Raw genomic sequence first — 20,778 nt, forward strand, 5'->3', positions numbered from 1 at the left:
AAAAAAAAACGGGGCCAAGGAACATTTTTGCCTTCTAAATCACTATGTTCTTTCATTAAATTTGTGTAATAAATTTCCTTTCCTGTGTTGTTCTGAAATGAAAATATGTGAGTCAGTGGGACTTTTAGATAATCACTGCTTCTTGTTAAGTATCATATCATCATATTCTTGGAAACTAGATTTAATTTTGAAAATGTTATAGTGTATTGCTTGTCCTCAAGTCTTTTAAACCACCACCAACTCCCCCCCCCCCCCCCCCCCCCCCCCCACCCCCCCCCCCCCACACACACACACACACACACAAACTGTGCAAATGCACCACCTCCCTGCCTCTCTCAAGTGAGGGAGGTGGGAACAGGGGATACATATATTCCTTGGACCGCTTACCCCAACTGTGCTCCTGGATACACTCAGTCTCCCCTAATGATCATCATGTGCATGACACAACTGATCCATGTCATAGATACAAGGCCAATATTGCTGTATTTAGCATCTAGCCCACTATTTAAAATGATTTCTTTCTTTTTAATGCTGGTTTTCAGCCACCTCTGTTAAACAGAAACATATTTTCTGCAATGCATTCTGAAACATTCTCTTAACGCTGCGCTTTCCTGAACATTGAATTATGTATAAAATAAAAACACATTACAAGTGTACCACTTTGTATAATCTGTGACACTGACATCTGTGACATTTCTGTCCTCCAAAGTGCAGACTTCACCTAGAGGCCTAACCCCATTACTGGCCTTCAATGTCTCTGAGTCAACACAGTCACACACCATTATCTTCTCTTTATACTGGTTGTTATGTACATTTTAGGTGTAAATGATTTGCTTGTTTGATAGCTGTTCGATGAAGTGTCTCAACGGAGCTGTAAATCACCAGTCTCCCTCTTTCAGTGTTTATTAAATTGCTTTACTTGAATTGATGAAATACTGAGAGAGAGAGTTCTACTGTGATTTTGTTTTGCAGTTCCTTCAATAAGAGACCCAAAGACATTTGGAGTAAAATGTTATACAATATTTACCTCAGGCTATCTTCATTCACAAGCAAGATACTAATATTTTTCTCAGAGCAAATCTTTTTATTTGAGTCAACCATTACATTCCTGCTTCACAATTCAAATAAGCTAACAAACACAACATGGTTAAACTACATGTGACTGCTTTTATGGCACCTTGAATGCTGTAGGGGAAACACTCTGTACTCTGGACCTGTGGGCTTGCATCCAAAGTGTGACACTGCTAGTCTACCTTTGGCACTGACCATTTTAATTTATATTTTATTTTCATTTGATTAGGCACTCAGTTTTTTAACAGTACAATTTCGGATTGCACAAACAGAACATTAAATCAAAGTTATTATTTCAATAATCATGACTACTTGATGTTCTCTAAGTGTATTTTTCCATAATTGTCTTTTTTGGTTGGTGCTCTAGGTTTGCTGACATTATACTTAATTGTTGAGAGAAGGAATCTCTGATTTGCAAAGGTTTTGACATACAACATCAAAATAAAAACCATTTCACCTTGTTATAACAAACACTGGATGCATGTGCTGGTATCACTACCGGAATACACACACCGCATACCTTGAAAATCTGTGGGCTTCTAGCGCCAAAAACCTTGGAGCGATGACAGAGGATAAACTTAACAATGTGGTGGTGAGCCTGGCATGCAGATTCTTCCTCTACAACATCAGAAGAATCCATCCATTCCTCACCATTTTCTCAACCAGTTTCTGGTTAAGACTCTGGTCTTCTCCCACCTTGAATGAAAACAAAAAAATAATGTTTGCTAACATTGTGCTCAATAGAGGAGTTGATATAGTGCTGATCCAGTCTGCACTTTCTGTCTCTCTTGGAACTGTACTTTCACCCTCTAAGAAATTATGGCACTTCAGTCCCAGATCATTGCACTTGTGTTTACACAGTAAGTCCCACTGGATAAAGAGCCTCTGCTAAATGCCAGTAAAGTAAAAATAATAAGCAATGAATCACGAGACAATGTTTATGACCTCAAGTCTGACATCTGGTGGTGAGAACTGGCACTACAGAGAGACAATTTTTCCTTGGCCATTTAGAGTTCATTTCCATTTAATATTTCAATAAAATGAACACTATTTAAACTATTTATACATGTAAAATACAGAATATATACGTTGTGGTATACACCATGCTCATATATAGATACCTGTATAGACAGTATTAAAATTCTCGTTGAACCGCTTTTCATTCAGAACTGAGATTTGTTTTTTAGTCATTTGTTTTGTGTTATCTTAGGGGCAATGGGGGAATGTTTTGATTATGTCTTGTAATAAATATAACTAACGAAAAAACGACACTTCCCATATTCCCTTTCACCTACCATCCTTTTACCATTTTTGAAACATTGGCAGATTGCCAGGCTATCTTAGCACAAGACTCGCAGGGGGTGAGTTGTCGCCGTGTAATGGCTGATTCCACATATAATAGTATTTCCCCTAAATTCATTTGCAAGTAACGTCTAATTCTAGGCTAGATAGCTACAAGCCAAATTCATGTACGTAGCTTGCCAGCTGGCCGAACCTGTTTAGGAAGGCAATGCAATATCGACATGAAGGCAGTCCTAGCTAGTCAGTTTGGAAGAAGTAATAATCTATTAGTGTAGCCTCAACTTTTACTCTGGGTGCTCCCATCAGAGCTCTCCTTGATGATCCACATTCTGCTAATTTGTCTCACTATTAAGAAGGAAGAATGATTTTATGAACCAAGCAGTCAGTCACAGGAATGCTGCATGCTGGGATAGGTCCCCTTGTGCACAGCAAGCCCTCTGAAACCAAGATGGCAGAGATTATTTTATGGAAAACACCGAGTGGAACAGGCCCGAAATGAAACACCTGCTCCCAGCCAAAGCCAGAAAACAACCCGGAACGCACCTGCAGCAATAACAAGTATTGGCGAATTCGTGTTGAGAGGGACTTGCACACCCACAGAATACACACGCTCACGCACAACTGAGAGAGAAAGTCTCGTATGAATTCCGCCGAGAAGCAGGACTGTGAGTGTGCGCCACCACAGGCCGAATCCAACCCCGCAGGAGCAATAGACAGGTCGGTAAGGGGTTTGGGAGAGCGTCGGGGATTTCTGGGAAACAAGCGAGCAAGAAAGGCAGGGAGTCTACCGGTTGTAAGCGGCTAGCTCGCAAGTTAGCTGTTCCAAATCAAAAAATCGTCCGTATTTATTCTGTATTCTGCAGCTGGTTGTTGTAAACACCCTGTCTGTGAAATTTGTCCCTTGTATTCTGCTTTATCACAATGTTAGTGTGATGCCGTTTATGCACTGTTCCCTTGGTTCCGTTGACAGTTGTACAGTTGATTGCTAGCTAGCTAAATTAGCAATGTAGCTAGCAAAAGCTAGCATTAGGCCAGAAAGTGTGATTCATGTACGAAATGTGTAGAAAGCTAGATTTGCAGCCGTGATTGTCTGCTGGGTAACTAATTGTATGGTCTTGTAGCCATCACCCAAAACTTACACCAATGACTGGAAATTATGCCGTTGTCCTGCAGTAAAGTGCATATAAATGGTTAACATGCACTGTCACTCTGGGTCTGTCAGTCACAACGCGTACTCAAGACAGCTAGCAAGCGTTAACTGGTAATATTTGGGTGGTATTTAACGTTAGTTTCCCCGAGTCCGACTCTTCTGTTCAACTAATGTTCTTACTCCATTTGAGGGAGACGTGAGTGGATTTCCTTACGTGAATTTAAAGTGGCTTTTCCCGCCTAAGTTAAATCTAATCCTGTCAAGTGGAGGCATCGATAAGGGATGATTTGTGAAAACAAGTTTTTTTGGTTGGGTGTACCTGCACCAGCATGCATTTTGCTCAGTGATAATGTTAGATAGAACTTAAGCATTGCATACCTATTTGATTGCAATTTTCTTACTTAAATAGATTTGCCTTAAAACGCATTGTTCCTTCTGCAAGGTCCCGCAGGGAAAATTCACTAATCGGTAGCTAACTTGCTTTTGCTAGTTGTTTAATGTTAGTCACCTAGCTAACGGTGTCCTTATGATGCGTGCTGTTTTTTCAAGGCTGAAGTAACATTACTCAGACCAAGATGCAGAGCAGTGTTTTAAATGCTTAAATGTTTGCGGTTGATTTTTGGACATTATTGTAACAGTTAACCTAATATTTTCTCGCGAGAAGGTGGCTTGCTCCGAATAGAAGCTGTTTGGAATAACTTTATTAGCATACTTGATAATGAGGATGACGTAGAACGTTTACTTAATGAGTCATGAACCGCAGTGTAGTAATTATCAGTTTATCTCGTAACTTATTGACTGTTTCCATACGTAGGCAATATTTTCACCTTTACATCAAGCCAAGTGTGAGTAATTTTATAGCCATGTTATGTGTAATATTAGGATCAAGGACATTGGAATAAGAATGGGAAACATTTTCCTCAAAGAACATGCAGAAATTGAAGGATTGCATTTTATTGCAGATGCACGATTGTCTGCCACATGAATGCAAATATTAAGCCAAAGCCCTATGTACTTATTAGGTTTTCCCCCATTATTTATCATTTTGATTCAGTAATATTCTTAGAATCAAATCTCTGTGAACAAGAATGCATATCCGAAGTGTGTGCTGAATGTTCACCAAGCAGTGATTCCATGTACGTGGCTGGTGCAGGTAGATCTGATCTTGCACTTCTGAGTGTACTGAGCACTGCACAAGGAAATCTTGAGCTTTTTAGCAATTTCTCATTCGGTATAACCTTGCCGCACTATTTTAGCTTGGCTTCGCACATCGAAGCCTAATGCTCTTTCTATGCCATGTTCCTCGCAGCTTTAGTGCCTGTTTTACTTGCACTAAAAGCTAATGCTATTGGGCTACCTATGGTTTAAAAAAACTTAAGGTAGATGAGATGTCACTCAATTTAACTACCCCTCCACCTCCTTCCCACCCCATTTGCAAAATGATTAGATAGACTTCCAACAATTTTTAGAATTGTAATTAAACCCAAAGGAGGTTATTTTGAGGAAAGTCGTGTCTAAAGATTATTTTTAAGTACAACTCATCCTTGTGCATTATTGTCGGTAGAAATTGAAAAACAATACCAAACAAATACTTTGGTTTGCTATTCAGTAAATGTGCTTATATTAATGTAATTCTTCTCTATCTATGGTTTTTCTTTTTTTCTGCTAATACTTTGTGTGTGTGTGTGTGTGTGTATGTGTGTACACACACACTTAAATATGCGCTTTAATTGTATCATATAGGGTGATGTCTTTTTGAAAGCTGATTTTACTAGTGTGCTTATTCCACAGACCCCTAGTTGCCCAGCAACTTTTGAGTCTCTTCAAACCTCACAAATTTTATTTGTGTTGCACCAAAGTCTCTGCAGCAGTATCCTGTTTGTCTCTGCGTTCTCTCTTCTGGCTCCTCAGTAATCGGTGTCGATTGCTTTCCCCTTGTTTCGCAGATCACTAGAGGAGTCTGACGCTGAAAACCCTCAAGCAGGCCGAATGTAAGTGGAAAGCACTGGGCCTGGGCCTCGTTTCTGCCCTGTCTGTCACATTCCTTCACGTACATTTGCCGACTTAACATCTGAAATCTTTGCCAGTTTTGTCTTGCGATTTTCATTCCAGCGTTATACTGATAAACTAACGTGTGTGTCATGGCTATCAGAAGCATTTTAATGTATAATTATCTAATTATATTTCTTTCACGGTTCAATAATAGAAAGCAGTTTTCCAGAATTGAGTAATCCGAGTGTGTCAGTTGGAATGGTTTGCTGCTGTATATGTTTATCTCTACTGGTGACATATAACCCTGAGAAGTTAACAAGCCTTTAAAAATGAATCAGTCACAGTCCACAATTTGGAAGTTCTGGGGCCAATATCGATGACCAATATCTGGCTGCCCTTATTGGTCGATCGTGGCACAGATGCTGAAGCTTCCCCATTTAATACGATCACACGAATGCAGCCGAGTTTCCACTTTCTTGCAGGACGACGAGCGCAGACGTTAACTTCAGAAGTAAAAATGTCCACTCGATATTTGTGTAACAAAATATTTCAACTTTACTATTGAGCAGAGAGCATGAGTCTAGAGAGCTTTGGAGTGTCTGTATAGCTTTGCTTGTTGTTCTGTTGGTAAAAATGATACACTGAAATAAGTAACAAGGTTGAGATGACTATTATTAGTCTACAGTTTGAGCATACAATTTTCCCCTTATGTACAGTATTATTCTATTTTCTACTGTCTGTAACAGTGGTAATCCTGGAGTTCTGCCAACCTGTAGGTTTTCATTTCGACCATAATTTGGCACACATGACTCTGCTAATTAGCAGCTCAACAAGATCTGTAGCTGTTTAATGAGGTGTGCTTCGTTAGGGTTATAATGAAAACCTTCCGGATGGTAGATCGCCAAGAACAGGGTTGGTTGAAAAAATGGATTTAAACACGTTTCCGGGTCTAAAGGAATATGTTTTTGTTATTGGGAACTATAAAAGAAGTCAGTAAAAGGACCCACTACAGTGGTTTTGTCGATTATTTAAAAAAGAGGCTTTTAAAAAAACTCTCCAAATTGCATGAGTGCTCGGGAGCAGCATCCTCCACATTTGCTTGTGCGTATAGCAGGCAGAATATTAGAATCGCAGTCATTTACTTGTGCGTATAGCAGGCAGAATATAAAAGTCGCAGCCGTGTTTGTGTTTGGCGGCTGGGGGAGCAGAAGGCCTGCTGGCGAGCAGCAGGGCAGCGGGGGTGTGATGTCACTCTCTGCATTAGCGCTCGATAGCGCTGCTCTCTCGCTGTCATCACAGATCCTGCTGCTGCTGCTGCTGCTGCTGCTGCTGCCGCCGCTGCCTCCGGGTTAAATCAATAGCCGGGCTATTGATTCCTGTGGGGAGCGAATGGGACCTGTCTCGCGGTTCTCTCCCGCCGATCGGCTCTGGGCGGAAGGGCTTCCGCTCCGTGCGTCAGGGATCCGAGAGCTCGGCTGCAGCCCTCCGGACGTAAAGTGCACATCCTGAGAAATATGGCAGAATTATTTGTTTTTCCCCCACACACGGACCCCTGGCCCCCTCTCTCTTCGGCCTGCGAGCAGCGTTGCGTGTATCTGCGTTTTCCCCGGTGCTCGCGCATCACGGCGTGCCTGGAAATGTCATTTTCAAGCTCAGTGTGGCTTGTGGGAATTCTGCAAAACCGCACAAGCATGAAATATTTATTTCAGCTGCGCCTGGAGTACCATTAGAGGTACAACCGTGCAATAATATTACACACCGCCCTGCGCTGTACCAGTACCTTCAGTACCACAAGATGAGCTAAAGCTTGTAATTATCTTTTCATAAATGTAGCTCTGTTTCATTCAGAAATAAAATCAACTCCTCACAAGCAAGACTGCTGCGCTTTCAGCAAGAAAACAAAATGACAAATTGTGACAAAATAAAAAGTTCAAGATTCTAAGACTGTAGTTCAGAAACAAGAATTGACGAGTTGCATTTCAAATTTTGAAATTGATTACAAGAAGTGGTGCATCCTGTCTACCTATTTGTACTGTGAAGTCTGATCCTAAGCAAGAGGATTCATTGATTTTATTTCAAATGCATTCTGTTCGTCTAGGAACTGCAAATTCGAATGTCGATTTTAAGCCAGTTTTACAATCGGGTTCCACCATAGTTAAATTATCTTCCATGTTCTGCTAGACTGTAAAAGCATAGCCTGTCTGTCACATGACCACAGTGCGGTTTTGGCCTTAAAACCAGAGCTATTCGAAGTCCTGAGAACAAATATGGAACACCGTGATCTTGGCCCTGAAATCATTGAGATGGAGGGCGGGGGAAGTATGCATAAAAAAGTGTGAATGTCTCCAGGTCTGCATCTGCACTGTGTCAGCTTATCTCTCACTGAGAGTGGCGGAGGAATTAGTAACTGCTAAACTTTATTTTTAGAAGGCATCTACTTTATTTACATGTACACTCTTAGCCGTAATCTATATCTTGTATATCTTATTCATAATATTGTTACATAAATAGTATTTTGGAAAAAATGTAGCCGGTATGTACGATTTTAAAATAAAGACCTGTTAATGCAAGATACTTGAGTAGTGCTTGTGCGTGCACTTTGTGAAGCTGACTCATATTTTATGGTCATACTGCGAGCATATGTACAGAAATAAAAGGGTTAGGGGGTATCGTTCTGGAATGTTACTATTATCAGTGGGTTTGAGATTTTAAAAGTAATTTTTATTTAGGCGTCCCATCCCAGTGTACAGTTAAGACTATTGAATTCATAGCTGCGGAGGTCGTACAGTACTGCAGTCCGCCACATTCAGGCAAATGAAGAGGTAATTGCAGCATCAGCTTCCATCAGAAAGACCTGATGGACAGAGACTGTGCTTTAAGCAGGAGCTGAGAGCATGTAGACGTGTCGTCCCTCCCTGCTACGCTAACCTTTATCTTAATGCTTTACTAATGATCCGCCTGCTTCCTCTGTGAGTTTCTCTCTGATGACTTCATTGCTTCCTTTACTAATGTGTTTCAAAAACAAAAATGTGTTAACGTTTATTAAATTACCATGAAAATAAGACAACTGATCCATTTATTTGAATTTCAATGTGCATTTCAGCGTGTTATTTTTTTCTCCATCGCTTACTATTTGGTTAATTGGGCAATGGCAATTGGCTGCTTCATTGTCCTTGACATTGTTTTAACTTTTAAACCAAGAATGTGAGATAAACAGTGGAAACTACAAAATTGGTTTATTTTGTTCTTCATACATTTGGTTTACTATAATGTATAAATATGTTTTTCGCTTTGTTTTTTTTTGTTTTATTTAAATTAATTTGGAGTTATAATTATTGAACTTTTGTTTATGAATAAGTAATCTGGGCTCCAACTTGAACCTATGAATTTTGAAATTTGGTAATTGTTCAAGTTGCATACTTTTAAAAATTGTTTTAGTTGTATATGTGAACAAAGCAAAATATGTATCAGTCAAAAATATGGAATTGTTGGGGGAAAGGCCCACATACCTCTACAACATAAGAGAGATCTTGTCTAACCTTAAAATCAAGATAGGTTTTTTAAAAATGAGTATTTATTAATTAAATAAAAACATTATGTTGCCCATCATATGTTGCTCATAATTGTTTATTTGTGGTTTGTCTACAGCTTGGGCTCCATAAAAAGTCTCTGCAAACTTTGAGAGAAATTGATGATGAAGTCAATCTGCACATTTTGGTTTAGGCCCGACTGTTGGCTTCTCCAGGGCCCTATATTATATGAACTGTATGCTAAGATTTAAATGAAATTTCTCAGTATATGCTGTTTATTTCCCCCATCCCCCCCTCCTATTCACCCTCAAGAAAAGAGGGTCACGGAGCAATGAAGTGGTGGCGTTCTGACGGGGGCCTACCTGTCCGAAAGGCCGTACTAATCCCTGTGCTTCCTGTCCCGAACGTCTGCCACAGGAAGCGAGCGGCTGCAAAGCATCTAATAGAGCGCTACTACCACCAGCTAACCGAGGGCTGCGGCAGCGAGTCCTGCACGAATGAGTTCTGTGCGTCCCGGGCCGGCTTCCGTCGCATGGATAACAACGCGGCCGCCGTCAAGGCCCTCGAGCTCTATAAGATTAACACCAAACTCTGTGATCCCCACCCCTCTAAGAAAGGAGCCGGCTCCGCTTACCTAGAGAACAGCGCCGCGGGACCCCGCCGCAACTCGGCCTGCAGCGACAGGGAGATGAGCCGCAAGGACCTGCACCCCGCCCGGGACGACTTCAAAGGTTGGGCCACCCCCCCTCGCCCCCCTGCTCCGGCCTCCTGCACGGCTGTTCTTATCAATTAGTGTGAAATGAAGGTTTTTATGTTTGTTGCCTGAAAGCTTCATGGAGAAGTCCAGAAGGCTGTAGTGATGATTATTGAATCGTAAGCCGTAATTGGGGGAACTGTTTGCACGTTGTGTTTAGCGTGTACGAAGATGGACTCTGTGGCATGACGTACACTACTGGAGCTTAAAATTCATTCATGTTTTTGACTGATGGAGTTTGAGTTCTTTTGGTGGGTGTGGACCGTGGTCTGTGTTGAGTCTAAGGCAGCTCACTGCATTTTGTGTTCTTTTAAACCGTTCATACATTTGGCACTACTCTGCAATGGATGGAGAGCCTGTCCCGGGTATATTCCTGCCTCTCACCCAGTGCATGCTGCTAGGATAGGCTCTGGCACCCCCCAACCCGCAACCCTGACCAGGAATAAGCGCGTTAGACAGTGGACGTGTAGATACATTTGACACAGTAAAACCTACACAGAAATCTGGCACACTGCAAGAGGTGTGCGGCATGAAGCAGGTTGTGCTTTAATGCTTTGGAATGGTGCAGCCGCGGTACTGATTCTGATGTACGCGGCCTGCTTCCCGCGGGTCGTAAAGCACTCCTGCCTGATACCGCAGCTGCTGCAGTGACTTTATATCCCTCTGCTCCTGTAGCGCTCCATTATCTCTCATCAGCTCTCCTCCTCCTCCTCCTTTTTTCCACAGTGAACATTTTTTTTTACTGTTTTTCGAATCCGCGATCCGGCGGCACTGTAATAAAAGTCTGTTTGGCTGTGCTTTGCACTCCAGCTTCCTGCGGGGGAAGATCCGTATATCGCCCCCGCTCAGGTAGGGAGCGTTAGTCATGTGCGCAGTTCTAGCGCTGGACACCCACGCCGGCTCTTTCATGTGTGAAAGTCGGAAAGGTTTTGCGGTTGAGCCGCTGGAGTAAAAGGCAGCTTTGGAATGGTTGCTGTAACGACTAGTGATATAGAGTCCAGGGAAGTGTTCGGTGAACTACGGTGCGCTTCCCCGCTGGTTTAGTAGCGGTTTACGAGTGAATTTACTGTAGTATTGCTGGGGTGGAGATTCATGTTTTATCTGAAATGTGCAGAAGACAAAGCCTGCTAACACAAATGGGTGTCCTAAGAATGTAATGTGATCCATAACAGGAAAGATCTCATTTTTATTTAAATATGTATCTTTTTTTCTGGCACCCTTATTGGCATAATTAATAGCTTTCCTGTAGGGTAATGGCCTTCCTCTGTGTTGCCTAATACGATTATTTCCTCTAACGTTTTATTTTCACAGATTTGAATTTCCTGACTGAGGAGAAGGTATATGAGATTCTGGACATGTGTGGGGAGAAGGAGGACTACTCCCCTCTGATCCGCGTGATTGGCCGGGTCTTCTCCAGCGCCGAGGGCCTGGTCCAGAGCTTCCGGAAGGCCAAGCAGCACACCAAGGAGGAGCTCAAGTCCCTCCAGGCCAAGGACGAGGACAAGGACGAGGACGAGAAGGAGAAGGCCGCTGACTCCGCCACCGCCATGGAGGAGGATTCCGAGGCCTCCTCCTCCAGGACAGCAGAGGGCGCCACACAGGGGGACAACAACGTCCCAAAGCTGGGGCCCGACGAGGTCTCGGTGGACGTGGAGGCGGTGCGGAGGGTCTACGACAAACTGCTGTCCAACGAGAAGGTGGAGGCCGCCTTCCTCAACGCGCTGGTGTACCTGTCGCCCAACGTGGAGTGCGACCTGACCTACCACAACGTGTACTCGCGGGACCCCAACTACCTGAACCTGTTCGTCATCGTCATGGAGAACAGCAACCTGCACAGCCCCGAGTACCTGGAGATCGCCCTGCCGCTGTTCTGCAAGGCCATGAGCAAGCTGCCGCTGCCGGCGCTGGCCAAGCTGGCGCGCCTGTGGTCGCGCTACAGCGCCGAGCAGGTGCGCCGCATGACCGAGACCTTCCAGCAGCTCATCACCTACAAGGTGATCAGCAACGAGTTCAGCGGCCGCAACCTGGTCAACGACGACGACGCCGTGGTGGCGGCCACCAGGTGCCTGAAAATCGTCTACTATGCAAACGTCCTGGGCGGGGACCTGGACACGGAGCACAACGAGGAGGAGGACGAGGAGCCCATCCCGGAGTCCAGCGAGCTGACGCTGCAGGAGCTGCTCGGGGAGGAGCGGCGGAACAAGAAGGGCCCCCGCGTGGACCCGCTGGAGACGGAGCTGGGCGTCAAGACCACCGACTGCCGGCGGCCGCTCATCCCCTTCGAGGAGTTCGTCAACGAGCCGCTCAACGACGTGCTGGAGATGGACAAGGACTACACCTTCTTCAAGGTGGAGACGGAGAACAAGTTCTCCTTCATGACCTGCCCCTTCATCCTCAACGCCGTCACCAAGAACCTGGGGCTGTACTACGACAACCGCATCCGGATGTACAGCGAGAGGCGCATTACCGTGCTCTACAGCCTGGTCCAGGGCCAGCAGCTCAACCCCTACCTGCGGCTCAAGGTGCGCCGGGACCACATCATCGACGACGCCCTCGTCAGGGTGAGTCACGCGAGGTGGTTACGTTTAAAATCATACGAGGTGGTTACGTTTAAAATCCCGAACCGTGCTTGGATATGCTGCGGACGCGAGGCTGATTGTGGCCTGTGTACTCTAGATGGCTTTTAAGCTCCTAACAAAAACCATCTGAGAGCATCTCACATTTAATGGGTGTCTCTTATGAAAAATCACTGGTATTTCCACCCTAGAAACGCTCACACCACACGCATAGTCACAGGCGGTGGTCACACGGGGTCACACACTACTCAAGCAATGGCTAAAGACTTATGATCAAATCTAATCCGTTTGATATTCTCACGAGCTGTGATTGAGTCTGACCATCTCACTTTAAACCACCATCGGAAACAGGTGCGCAGCAAACATCCAGAGACTGGGGATTTTCTCAGGATTTTCTTAAGATCTTGAAAACTGCCAAATCTTAGCTGAAACCCTGTAGCGTATGCTAGGCATTAAGTCTAAGCAGTGTTTCTCCTGGGATTTTTTACTGAAATGGTGCTTGGGTTTCGTGAGGGTTCTCAGGTTTATGGTGCATCTCAGTGTTGCATGCGCACGCACACGCTCACATGCTCACACACACACGCTGATTCTTGGAACTCTACTACAGCCGATTGACGGATGTTTATGCCAGCATATCGTTCACGCATACCATAGAGCCAGTCATCCACCACTCGCTTGTTTACCACTTGGTACAGATAAGTTGAGGTAGCGCACAACACCTCAAGAGCCTCCCACATCACTCCCTGAAACGGCTAACTGCAACCGAAGACGTCACATTTTACAAGTTGCCTTAAAAGCGAAAAAAAAAGCGGAAGTTAATGAGCTTGACTGTTTACGCAAATTCCATTGCTGAGTATGAAAAATACGGCAGAAGATGAATGTTCTTTTGATGGTCAGAAAATGTTTTGTGAGATAATATTGGCCACAGCTTTACTTGTTTGTTTCAAGGAAGTTATTCTGAGCCAAGGGACCCATTTGCCTCTAAGCATAGCTTTAAAAAAAATAGAACATTCTAGCAGCGGTGCCAGAAATTCAGCATTGGCGCCCCTGTGCAGGGGAAACACTGGTGAGGCTTGTTTCAGCTCTGCAGCATATTGCAATGGCCGTAACTGATAATATATAGGACCTTAGCTGGTTTGTGTTCGTAATGTCCAAAGCATGAACGTTTAACATAACGACTACTAATGTGGTCAACAGTGCACAAATCAGTTTGTTGAGACTGCTGAATCGTAAGTGTAGCTAAAATAACTTTACCCTGTAGTTATTTTTGTATGATTTACTTTTTCAAAATGTTCTCTGCAGTGCTTGCAGTAACCTTTTGACATTGTTGATAGTTGATGTTTTTAAGCCCGTTAATTATTTGGACAGTAAGAGCTGTCTTGGTCGTCATAGTAGCTTTTCCTCCTGCAAAATGCTTTTGGTCTTTGTCCTGACGATTGCTTCTGGAGAATAAACCTCAATCCCCAGTGCAAGTCACATGACCCGTTTGACATGTAAACCCTGTTTCACAGTTAGTCCCATGTCTTGGGTGGAGGGCACCAACTCTCAACACAGAACCTGTCCAACAGTACAACACCTGCCCCTATGGTTGACAGTTTCTTTCCGGGAAAGCTTTTTTCGGTCAGAATTTAAATCCGGTTTCTGTGAGCGTTGTGGATGAAATATGAAAAGGCTTTGTTTGTGGCTGTTTGGGTAATGTTCTGTTGACTGCTTTGACAGCTGTAGGATCACATGTCCCCTTAAGTCCGTCCCGCACTGTTACTCTATTATTGTCTGTATACCTGCTTTTATTGCCAGGGCTTATTCTCTCTGCACGCTGTGGAAGGAGTGTCCTTGTAGAAGCCGTAACCTTGAGCTGCTTTAGGCTGCTTTCCTGTCATCATGCTAGGAGTGAATGATGAGTAAAAAATAAAATTAAAAATCATCACTTTTTTTGGGTTCTAAACGATACTCATCATGGTATTTTATGTTTGTAAATAAAATATTACTAACGTGATTAATAAAGGAATATGCTTGTTTGTTTTTAAGAACTTGTAGCTTTGTAGCTAACACAAAAAAATTTTCAGGATGTTATCATACTGTCACAAAAGCATTTAATGACACGGTTAGCAGCAAGCAACCATTGGGGTCAAAATAACGTTATGGGGTGTCGGGCTGAGAAGGTAAAATCCACTCTCGTCTTGTAATCGAGAGGCAATCCAGTCAGGAGAACTCCTCGCACAAGATCCAGTTATGAAGAGTCTAATTTCTGCAGGACGAATGCGCGCCCGCTGACAGTCAACACCGTGCTAAAAAAAGCTTTATTTACAGCAGTGCGTTAAACCCTCTAAGAGAGGGCAGTGCCGCCGCGTGCGTCAGTGCCAAGGACACCCCCCTCGTTAGCGGGCGAAGCGAAGCTTTCCACCGCCCAAGCTTTCCATACTCCAGCCCAGCGTTCTGCTGCGCGCCCAAGGCCTGAGCGGTCTGAGGGCCGGCCCTGGCCCCTGGCCCCGGCCCCGCCCCCGGCCCCGGCCTCTGATTTATGGCTGTCTGACTCACACGGCTTCTCGGATGGAAGATTACATGCGATGCTGAACTGGACAGAATGCATCACTTTATATAACCTGTACGATAAAAATGTAATGGTGATGTGGGTAAAAAAAAAAAAAACGTGTAACCCTTCAGGGGGATAGGCCGTGTGGTTTTACTGCAGTGCTGCTTCGATATTGAGATAAAATCCATCGCCGTTAATTGAAATATCGTTACCGGCTAATAGAGGCTTTTCAAAGCAAGCGACACTGGTTAGCATGCACCTGGCTAGCAGTCATATCCATTACAATATTACATTGCAATCTCGCTCTTAACCCAGAAGGAGTTAACAGTGATGGAGAACATTGGAGAAATGCGGAAGTGTGATATCGCCAAGAAGGCACAGAGCAACTTTTTTTTTTTGATTTGCGTGAGAATCTATTTCATATTCTCTACCAGTGACAATATAAAATGATCTCCTGCCCATACTTTTAGATTCATGTTATCCAGCCATGGTCCTGGAGATTCACAGTTTCTATATTCACTCCTTGCAACTAGCTGTTCAAATTAATCACTATTTTGCTCAAAACTTTTCTGGAAATGTCCATGTTTGGAGCAGCAGAACCAGCTAGCTCTGGAGGTGAAGAATTCTGACCAGTGCATGTCCAAACATGGGCACGTAGGACGTGAATTGGCTCCTGCTGGTGCGGTTTTGTTGGGTTTGTTTTTGGTTGAGCGCATGGTAATTGTGAATTTTGCGTTGCCCTGTTGCAGCTGGAGATGATTGCCATGGAGAACCCTGCAGACTTGAAGAAGCAGCTGTACGTGGAGTTTGAGGGAGAGCAAGGCGTTGATGAAGGTGGTGTTTCCAAAGAGTTCTTTCAGCTCGTAGTGGAGGAGATCTTCAACCCTGACATCGGTGAGAACCATGCAGATATCAGCCATATTCGTCATTCATCATTTTTCAGTCAACAGCTATTGTTATGCTCAAAGTTAAATATAATTATTTATAATAATATAAATATAATTTTTTTGTTTTTTTTAACGGCTGTCTGTTTTATTTGTTTCTCCCGTCTGAAGAGCTGTTGTTTTGAAGCTGTCGGTGCTCTGGACGTTCTCAGGTTGTCTGACTCTCAGGTCTGTTCTGCAGGAATGTTCACATACGACGAAGCCACTAAGCTGTTTTGGTATAACCCGTCGTCTTTGGAGACGGAGGGCCAGTTCACTCTCATCGGCATCGTCCTGGGCCTGGCTATTTATAACAACTGCATCCTGGACGTGCACTTTCCCATGGTCGTCTACCGCAAGCTGTTGGGCAAGAAGGGAACTTTCCGCGACCTTGCAGATTCTCATCCGGTACATTTACAATGGGTCCAAGCGGGAATTTGTGCGCTAAAATGTATTGTATACATGCCGTACTCCTGCATGCATTTATTTAGCAAGGCTGTGGTTTCTCCAGGAACGTTTCGTCCGTGTAGGGAAAACGCAGAGTGTTTGACTCCCTGGGTCCCCTCCAGGTCCTGTACCAGAGTCTGAGAGAGCTGCTGGACTACGAGGGCAGCGTGGAGGAGGACATGATGATCAGCTTTCAGATCTCCCAGACCGACCTGTTCGGAAACCCCCTCATGTACGACCTGAGGGAGAACGGCGACAAAATCCCCGTCACCAATGAGAACAGGAAGGTGAGCCGCTCTTCTCTCCGCGTTCCTCACCCGCTCAGGAAACGCCACGGACCTCAGGGTGGGAAGTGGGTTATGCTGCCTTGTGGTTATAGTAATTCCCTTCAGTTCTTTTGAATCGCAGTTTACAGTTTGCCCCTGTGCTTTCCAATTATATTGATTTGTGACACAGCCCCGGCTGAGGAGTGATAACCACGTGAAGGATTTATGAGGGAATGTTTCGGTTAAGAGGATCTCATTGCCATAAGCTGAAGATTTAAATGCGTAGGTGGGAAAAGTGTAAGAGCAGAGCATTCCTATCAAAATGGCTGTAAATCGTACCATTTGTTAAAGGTGTTTGGGGATCGTTTCAGGGTGAATTTAATCAGGACACTGCAAAGAACAAAGGCCTGGATCGCTATTGTCGATGAGGTCGTTTTTACTAATGGCTAAACGCTCGTTTTGTTTCTGCCTTGCAGGAGTTTGTTGCTCAGTATGCGGACTACATGCTGAATAAAAGCGTGGAAAAGCAGTTCAAGGCGTTCAGAAGAGGTTTTCACATGGTCACAAACGAGTCGCCTTTAAAGTATTTATTTCGGCCCGAGGAAATTGAGCTGCTTATCTGTGGAAGCAGGGTAAGGCCCCAGAAACTTTGGTCGGTTTCAGCGTTTTTCACGCGTGAGCTTTTCCCATTCTTATGCCCTTTGCTCGTTTTCCCCCAACCCAGAATCTAGACTTCCTGGCACTTGAAGAAACGACGGAGTACGATGGCGGCTACAGCAAAGACTCGCGCATCATTAAGTAAGGAGGTCATGTGATCGGTCTGAAGGCGCAGAGCCACTGACACAGAGGAGAATCACTTCTGTTTGGTTTTTTTTTTGAGTGACTCGTTTTACTGACAATTTCCCAAGACGCTTTGCAGAAAAACAGGAACTATGAAAAATTAGGCAAGACCATGTTTGAACTCCCCCAAAATCCGGCAGTTGAAGTTATAAACAGATAAATAAACAAATAAATAAATAAGCTACCCAGTGGAAAGAAAAAACACTGGGGAGATTTCCCTGATGTCTACTTAAAAACAAATGTATTTATTACATTTTTATGTACCCTTTTGATTATGGTTGACATTCATTTTTTTCCCTTGAGAATGTTACTCTGTCCACACGTGAAGGCAGGAGCTGCAGCTTTGGGGCGGTTGCTGTGTTGAGGGCGTGACATTTTCCCTTTAGTATCAGTCATATTCATTCGTGCCCCCTCCCCACACCAACCCAAGCGTAGAGAACAGGTACAAGCGAGTGAATCTGTGTGCTTGCTTTGATTAATGATTCATGGAAATGAGGGCCCAAATTGAATCAAATTATCACAATCACCAGACAGTTTACAGAATGGCTTTGACATCAAAGCGGTTCTCTTTGGCAGTGAAGTGCTGGCACTGATATTTCTCTTTTGTTACTGACTGCGCTGTCGAAGTCCCAGGTTTAGGAAATCCCCTGCAGTGTGACTGCAGCAGAGCTCACTTCTAGTCAGTGTGATCTTTAATACTCGTGTACTACAGACCGTTCGCTAGCTATTGCGTAAATTGAATTCAGTTCAGTAAGAAAGACATAATTTAGCTATACATTATGTATAACGCAGTATTTATTATTGTTGCTTCCATTGTTGTTCTAACAGATCAGCTGTGGGACTGATTGAAAGTATAAAGTAGATGACTGATTACAAGCATGGAAAACACTGCTGAAAGCACTGTGATTGGAGAAAAGGATGATGATGACGATGGTGATGATGGACGATAATGATGATGATGGTGATGATGATGATGATGATGATAAGCGGTCTTCTTGCCCGCTCAGGGACTTCTGGGAAACGGTGCACTCTTTTGGGGAGGAGCAGAAGAGGCTGTTCCTGCAGTTCACCACAGGCACAGACCGAGCCCCCGTGGGGGGGCTGGGCAAGCTGAAGATGATCATCGCTAAGAACGGCCCGGACACGGACAGGTGAGACCCGGGTCAGGACACGCCCGCTCGCGGGTGGGAGGGAGAGGATGTGCTTAATGTGGTGCGTGTCCTGGCTGATGGAATACTAGGTCCTGAATCAGATGGTCGTTGGTTTAAATCCCTGCTACTCAAATAATGGTCCTTCGGGGGCCATGAACTGCTGGTTCTCCACCCTCCCTTTACCTGGGAGTCCGGTGTGAATAAAGTCAGTAGCTCTAATTGTACAACTAATTACCTGGGAGAAAAGAAAACGCGGCCCGGATGTGGGTTCGAGGGCTAGGTTTCCGTGGTTTAAATTGTTGGTGGGATCATATTGCCATATCATATAATGACTATGCATCATCATATTACCTCGCAAAATTATTTGTGCTGTGCTGATGCACTTATTTTATAGAATGCATTATGTTCTTTCACCTCAGGCTCTCGTTGTAAATGTTCAATTTGTGAAGCCTTCTGTAAGTGGTACATAACTATTATTTATTTATGATTGTGGGACATTGAGGTTCTTTTTTGCTGATTGGTTGGTATTTGTTAATGTCCTGCTGCTTGTAGAAACAAGCTGGTGCATTTAAAGACCTTTGAATAATTACTGCGCGTACAAGCAATGACGACTATTTTGATTTAGCAGGAGAATAAGATGTGTCTGTTGCATGCAGTACCACATTTCAGCCAGTAGGCGTGCATGCACATTGCTTGAAGTTTGCATAGAGGTGCACTTTTTGACCATATCAAGGTAAAACTTTATAAATGACTGAATTGGTGTGGAACTGAGTGTATGTGCAGTTAGCGCTCTAATCTGTCCTACAGGCCCAGTCGATTAAAGAGGGCCTAGGTGTGTAGCCTATATGAGCCTTGAAAGCAGTGATTTCAAACTCCTGCAGGTTTAAATCCAGTCCTGGAGGGCCACAGTATCTGCGGCCCTGCAGGACCGGAGTTTGAGCTCCCTAACTTAAGTGGTGCGTAGCGGCTAACCTGCACCATCCTCTCCGTGTCCCCCCGGCAGGTTGCCCACGTCTCACACCTGCTTCAACGTGCTCCTGCTCCCGGAGTACGCCAGCAGGGAGAAGCTGAGGGAGAGACTGCTCAAAGCCATCACTTACGCCAAAGGGTTCGGCATGCTGTGAGCCGGGGAAGCACAGAGACCGCACGCTGCAGACCGCGAAACAAGGAGGAGAGAAACCAACAACAACAACAACAACAAGAGAAGAGTGGCGGAGGAAAGATAAAGGAAGGGAAGAGTGTGAGCAGTGGAGCTCCGACAGCCTCGTGTACCCCCCCGCGCCCCCACAGCCCCCCCCCCCCCCCCCACACCGGCCGTGAAAACGGCTCTAGCCGCGACCTGCTTGGAACCACAGTGAACCCACCTATGATCAAACACTTTGTTTTTTTTTGTTTTTTTTGGGGGGGGGGTCCCTTCGCTTCTGACTTTGTTACATATCCCCTCCCTCCTTTTTGTCTGTACAGAAAGATTTTTTTTCTTTGCTATTTATTTTACGGGTTAAATCAGAGCAGTTCTTTTGATGTCCCTGGAGCTCACTTTTTAACATATTTTTTTTGTGTGGGCGTGCGAGAGGGGCGGGGACAGATGATAGGACAAAGACAGTATTTGTAAGGGAAAGAAATGGAATTAGGGAGTGGGGGGGGGGCATGCGGTGGGGAATGTAACCTAGTAGTCTCCAGCTCTTTCTGAGGCAGGCAGCTCTGTCCCAGGTAACCCAGCTTGTTTAAAAATGCTGCAGTCAGAAGTTCCACCGATCTCCCACAGAGCCGGTGAGCGATGGGGGAAGGGAGTCCACCAAACGCACCTTCACCGCCATTCACTCCTCCCTGGTTTCGCGCACAGCCGCCACTGACTGTCCACGGAAAAAAAAAAAGTTCCGCGTGGTCATTTTGGCCTTTTACGGTTCCTGTTTGCTAAAGGGAATGAGAGGACTTCTGTAAGAGGGTGTGTTCTTCTGTCCTTCTCTCCCCAGAGGGGGGGGAAAAAAGATGTGTTTTCAGCCCTACTGCAGGAGTCGCAAAGAGTGAAGAGATTGATGTGTTGTTGTCTTGCGTGTGAAAGTGCACTTAAGAAAATTCAGAATGTTAGTGAAGTGTACTATTTACTGCCTGTTACCATAATTTTTTTTTTTTTTTTTTCGTTTTTTTTTGCAAACATCAATCGGAAGTCTTCCTTGTTTACCAGCAGTGATTTATTTAAAGGCACCCAGGGGTCAAAAAAAATTAGGTGAAGTGTTGTTGTT

At 44.5% G+C, this 20,778-nt stretch overlaps 1 protein-coding gene across 4 annotated transcripts; it reads left to right on the forward strand.

The window, feature by feature from the left end:
• The first annotated feature begins 2,392 nt into the window (after positions 1-2,392).
• LOC118214142 (ubiquitin-protein ligase E3A) lies at positions 2,393-19,831 on the forward strand. 4 transcript variants are annotated; one of them, XM_035393772.1, is made up of 11 exons: positions 2,393-2,432; positions 5,470-5,514; positions 9,463-9,776; positions 11,111-12,360; positions 15,658-15,802; positions 16,034-16,239; positions 16,401-16,565; positions 17,021-17,176; positions 17,269-17,342; positions 18,392-18,535; positions 19,539-19,831. In XM_035393772.1, coding segments are annotated over exons 2-11 (2,577 nt in total). In that variant the 5' UTR covers positions 2,393-2,432; positions 5,470-5,512; the 3' UTR covers positions 19,660-19,831. The 4 variants fall into 4 exon arrangements, with proteins under 4 accessions (XP_035249663.1, XP_035249662.1, XP_035249664.1 ...); XM_035393771.1 differs by lacking the exon at positions 2,393-2,432 and adding an exon at positions 2,518-3,090; XM_035393773.1 differs by lacking the exon at positions 2,393-2,432 and adding an exon at positions 2,518-2,931.
• The last annotated feature ends 947 nt before the right edge of the window (positions 19,832-20,778 follow it).

Source organism: Anguilla anguilla, chromosome 15 (assembly GCF_013347855.1).
Source record: "Anguilla anguilla isolate fAngAng1 chromosome 15, fAngAng1.pri, whole genome shotgun sequence".
NCBI classification, from domain to species: Eukaryota; Metazoa; Chordata; class Actinopteri; order Anguilliformes; family Anguillidae; genus Anguilla; species Anguilla anguilla.